Genomic DNA, 5,090 nt, shown 5'->3' with positions numbered 1-5,090 from the left:
CTACACTGAAAGAATTAAATAATACAAGGGCCAGAGTTAAATGTATTATCATGAAATAGACTTGCACAGAGTTAAATACCTGAGTATAGAAAGTGTCTAGAAAGATTTTTACAGGAAACTGTTTTGTAGTTATGAGTCCTTTTTCTGCATGCAGCCTAAAGTTTTATTGGTGCTTCATTTTCAGCATGTGCTAACTAAACATCCTGGTTAAGTTGCTTATCACTCAGCACTTGATTATGTTTAAATATCTGTCTGAACAGAAGGTTCTTAACTGAATTTTTACAGGTCTAGTTTTATTTATTTATCCAACTTGCGTTTCTTTGGATGCCTACAGTTACGTTTTGCTCTCACCAGTGTAGGAGAGCATCTTCCCTACATCGTTTTTCTTGATCATTAATTAAAGCTAAAACTGACTCTAACATTGTTATGTTTTTAACATTGTTATGTTCAGACTGGTGCAGTGAAAGGATTAAGTGGTTTCCTCAAATCTATTTGATTACTGTATGCAAAGAGCTATGATAGATTTCTTACGTGACTTACTGCCTGCAGTGAACTATTTGTGATGTTTTGCTGTTCTCATTGCTTGTCAGGAAAAGGCAGCTTATTTTGCATATCTGAATTTCCCACTGCATTCTGCTTCCATCACTGGGCTGGACACCTGTATTTGGAAACCCATTCTTGCTTCTTGTTCCCTGGATAGATCTGTCCGCATCTGGAACTACAAGACAAAGTAAAGTGTTGTTTGTGTTCATTATTACCTCTTGCTTTTTTGTACATTGCATTTTGCAGGGAAGAGCAGCGTTCTCATATGAATGAGGTTTGTTCTGATAAATTCTTGTACAGTGTGGGATGTAAACGGTCTTATTGATGTGATTTGGGGAGTGTGAATACACAGTGCCTTCAAAACCAGTGCCAGGAGAATCCAAAGCCTTTTCTATTAAGCCATTTTTATGTCAGACTTGTCATGTGTTTTGGAAATTTGTCTTAAGAGACTGTTGTCTCATGCCCCACTCCATAGCCATAGATTTTAAGCAGAATGACTCCTGCTTTTAAGGTTATATGGAGGGAGAGGGGCAGAAAAGCACATCAGAAGAGATGTTTAAGTTTGCAATCAGTGGTTCATTTATCTTCATTATTTTACAGTAAACAAGGCTTTGCTCTTGCACCTTCCACACCTCTGTGAACCAGAAAGTTCAGATGTGCCTTTGTTTCCTGTAACATCTGTGTGATCATAACTTATCTGAATGTGACAACACATTTCCCCAGGGACAAGGCAGAGTCAAATTGTAGCTGCAGGCGTCCTTGCCAGGCCAGATAATGTCCTGACAAGTATGCACAGGGAGTTTGTACTATTCCATCCTGCACAGTGGTTTTCTCTTTCAGCACCCTGGAGTTGTATAAGGAATTTCAGGAGGAAGCATACACAGTATCACTTCATCCCACTGGCCTTTTCTGTTTGGTTGGGTTTTCTGAGAAACTACGATTTATAAGTTTACTGTATGAGGACATGCAAGTTTTCAAGGAGTTTCCTGTAAGAAAGTGTAGAGAGGTAAGAAGTGATGCAAAAATGAAATTGGGGAGTGAAAGGGAGCAGAGTCTTGAAGAACACAACAGAAGATAGAAACCTCTCTAATAGATCCTAGTAGGATTTAGACTATCAAAACATAGAGAAAAGGATTCCAAATATTGGAAAATAAGCTTGGAGGCTGATGCATAACTGAGGACCCAGGAAGCAGCAGAAGGGGTAGTTTGTTGAGAAATATTCAAAGACTAAATTTCACAGGGGAAAGCACCAATAAAGAAAGCACTAGGAGGCTGGTAATGTCATGGAGTTTTCTTTTTGTGTAACATTTGGATATTAGATGAAGCCATTGGAATTCAATGCGTGACTGTTTTTATCCACTGCATCTACGGTAATGGGTGGTTATGTTCTTTTTGTAGTGCTCATTCAGCAATGGAGGCCATCTTTTTGCTGCAGTTAATGGAAATGTGATTCAAATTTATTCCAGCATCACCTTTGAGAATATTAATAATCTGAAAGGACACAGTGGGAAGGTTAGTAAACATTATACAGTACAACTCATTAAAGTATGAGCTAGTTGATAAGGTGCATTTTGAAAGGTAAAGTACAGTTTGGGATCAGAAATGGGCCCAAAAATAAAAAAATAGAAACACAAAAGTCAGTTTTCTTTGGTCAGAAGTCAATGTGCGCATGCACTAGCTACATCTAAAGAGTCTATTATTAAGTTCACGGTGAATAGTTGGCAGGCAGCTGAACCAGGAAAAATATCCCCATAATAAATTATAAAAATAAAATGAGCTTTTTCCTGTTGGTGTGTTCATAAAGTCATTCTTACTGATTATTTTTTTAAGTGCTAAAATGGAATTAGTTGATATACATCTAGGGATTTTTAAGGAAGACTTAGACGTATGATTCCAAAATTGTAATGTATTCATCAGTAAAATGACTCCATGCTGTATGTCTATAACCTACTCATTGGGCTCCCTGGTGTGCTTTGCTTTTGCCAGATACATGCACTTAAATGGAGTGCAGATGATGCTAAAGTTGTCTCCTGTGACACACATGGGGCTGTATACGAATGGAACTTGCTGGAAGGTAAAAGGGAGTCAGAGTGTGTGCGCGAGTCCTGTATCTACAGCAGCATTGCCCTGTCTTCTGATGCCAAAATCATCTTTGCTGTTGGATCTGACCAAACTCTCAAGGAAATTTCAGAGTCTTTGGTGAGCTAACAAGCACTCTGGGATTTTACTAAGTTCCCTGGGGAGGGTACCAGTGGTGTCCTTACAATCTGCTTTTCATAGCTGCAATATTTACTGACACTTTTCTTGTGATCTCACGTTCTTTACCATGAAATCCAAAGTTTTCTTGCAGTTTTGTGCTTTTACAGCTTTACTTGGATTTACATACAAATATTCTAACCTAGCTAACTAACTTTGTTTTGCTGAAATACAAGTGTATTGCATCTACCACTGTAAGCTACAGGGGTTTTTTTCCCCAGAAAAGTAGTAAACTGTTTGTGATAACCATTGCCCTTCAGAAGTAATCAACATGTGGAACTTGAAATTTTAAGAGTGCATATCTGTAAAGCTTAATACTAATTACTGTTCATGGCTTTACTCCTGCAGGCATGTAGATTCTTTTAACTGCATTATTTGCTGCAGGCAGAGGTATGACAATTGTTCACACTGTAAGTAATCAAATGGTATTGGGAAACTCAACCTAACGTGCGGGGTTTGTGTGTTGTTGTTTTTTTAGATCCAGCATGAAGCGCCTACCTTTGGTGTTGTCTGCACTGCTGTAGCTGCTTCTCATTCTGGGCACATGGTTTTTGTTGGTACATCTCTGGGGACAATTCGAGCTATGAAGTACCCATTACGTTTAATGAGGAATTTCAATGAGTACTGGGCCCATGCAGGTGCTGTGACAAAGGTAACACTGAGTGCTTCCTTTTCCCTGCCATACCATCTGCACACATCTGTTTTAGCACTGATTCTCCTTCCCATTTCACAGCACAGTGTGTTAAAACTAAGGATAAGCCTGCTCATGGAGAATAAATATTACAGCATTCGTAGAAGTCTTGCCTCTAGAAATAGATGTCACCTGGATAAGCTGTTGGTGGCCAGAAAGTGGCTTGCATCAGGATATGTAACGTGGCATATGCCTGATGGAGAACTTTGATATGGCACTTTCTGGAAAGAGGAAGATAAACCTATGCAGGCTTGAAAACCTCTTGTGATAACAGGAGAAGGAATGAGACAAATATATTAAGCAACCTTCTGCCAGGGTAAAGAGCAAAATAGATTGCTGGTCTGAATGTATTTCTAAAAGGCCAATGAACAGCATCTGAAAGGTGGGGATATGAGAGCCTGCAACCATGGCACATTTCAGTACACTTTCTCCAGGAAGCCACATGTTCTGTCTTGTTAAAGCTGTTTGTAATTTAGGCTTATTAAGTATCACTGTCAAGTACAGCACCTTGACTTAGAGGTAAGCTGCACAGTCCAACATTAGGCTATGAACTTCATTTATTGGAACTCTACCTTGCTCATAAGCTGTGTGAGCTCCCAAATACTCTATGCCAGGCCACGCAGTTACAGGAGGTCTGGAAGAGGTCACAGTCATCACTAGATAGTTCTTGGTGAGCTTATTTGCAGATTCAAAAGAAAACATTTAGCTATCTGTTGCTCAAACAACTTCTCAAAGAAGAAAGCTAGAGACCTTTGGAATAGTCATATAAATTGCCTGCCTGTGCTATAACTATTGAGATCTTTTCTGTTGCAGATTTTTAAAATTCTTCCACAGTTTGAGATCAGAAGCAGATCCAGTGTCTTCACATGTTCTTCTTTTCTTTCCTTTCCTCTGGTGTCCGGAGTAGGAGTAGAGGACATAGTCAAAATGTTGGTAGTGGGGCTATGTTACTATTTTCCACTGTTGATTCACTCGTAGAAATGGCAGGGAGTATGTGAGCGGGGAGAAAATGTTTATATAAAATCAAACTATGTCTCCATTCTTCCTTGTCTCTGCTATTCTGTCATCTCTTCCTTCTAAGATGTCTGTAACAAATGATGACTTATTTCTGCTGACTGCCTCAGAGGATGGCTCTATATTTATCTGGAAAGTACGTGAAGATGGAAGTGGGATACTGAAACGCGAAAAGGAAGTCAAGTATGCTGATGAAGTGCTGATCACGAAATCATATATAGAAAAGAAGGTAGGAGCAGCAACTTGTGAACACGAACCATGTACAACTTATGAATTATATTTGCATGATGTCTGTGACTAGCTCTTCCTATATGGCCTTCTGTTTAAGAGGGCTTGCATGGCTTTTGTCATAAGAGAGGTTACAGCAAGTGGCTGCAGCTGCTTGTTAATATGCAAACTGTACTGTATGAACAGGGAGTGTGGAGAAAAATTTCAACTTTTCTCTAACACTTACCCCAATCTCTTGAAAGCAGTTTTAATGGAGTAGAGAAGACAGAAGCTGCATTTCTATAAACCACCTTGTAAGATAGCAAAGGAACTTTACTTTTGGAACTTCTTCTTGTTCTGTCTATCTGAAAATTCTCTG

General features: G+C 39.1%; 1 protein-coding gene across 1 annotated transcript in view; it reads left to right on the top strand.

Annotated features, from left to right (window-relative positions):
* Positions 1-4,733, top strand: part of LOC104272571 (WD repeat-containing protein 65-like) — a gene marked incomplete at its 3' end in the record, with an annotated part of 7,924 nt that extends 3,191 nt beyond the window's left edge. Inside the window, exons 5-10 of the mRNA XM_009867603.1 lie at positions 591-730; positions 1,384-1,549; positions 1,942-2,055; positions 2,530-2,742; positions 3,278-3,451; positions 4,572-4,733. Coding sequence (XP_009865905.1) covers positions 591-730; positions 1,384-1,549; positions 1,942-2,055; positions 2,530-2,742; positions 3,278-3,451; positions 4,572-4,733 — 969 coding nt within the window. The remainder of the gene's footprint in view (positions 1-590; positions 731-1,383; positions 1,550-1,941; positions 2,056-2,529; positions 2,743-3,277; positions 3,452-4,571) is intronic.
* Between the last annotated feature and the right edge of the window lie 357 nt (positions 4,734-5,090).

This window comes from Apaloderma vittatum, unplaced genomic scaffold, assembly GCF_000703405.1.
Source record: "Apaloderma vittatum isolate BGI_N311 unplaced genomic scaffold, ASM70340v1 scaffold23854, whole genome shotgun sequence".
In the NCBI taxonomy this organism is placed as follows: domain Eukaryota; kingdom Metazoa; phylum Chordata; class Aves; order Trogoniformes; family Trogonidae; genus Apaloderma; species Apaloderma vittatum.
The sequence above is the reverse complement of the archived record's forward strand: the minus strand, read 5'-3'. Positions and strand labels throughout refer to the sequence as shown.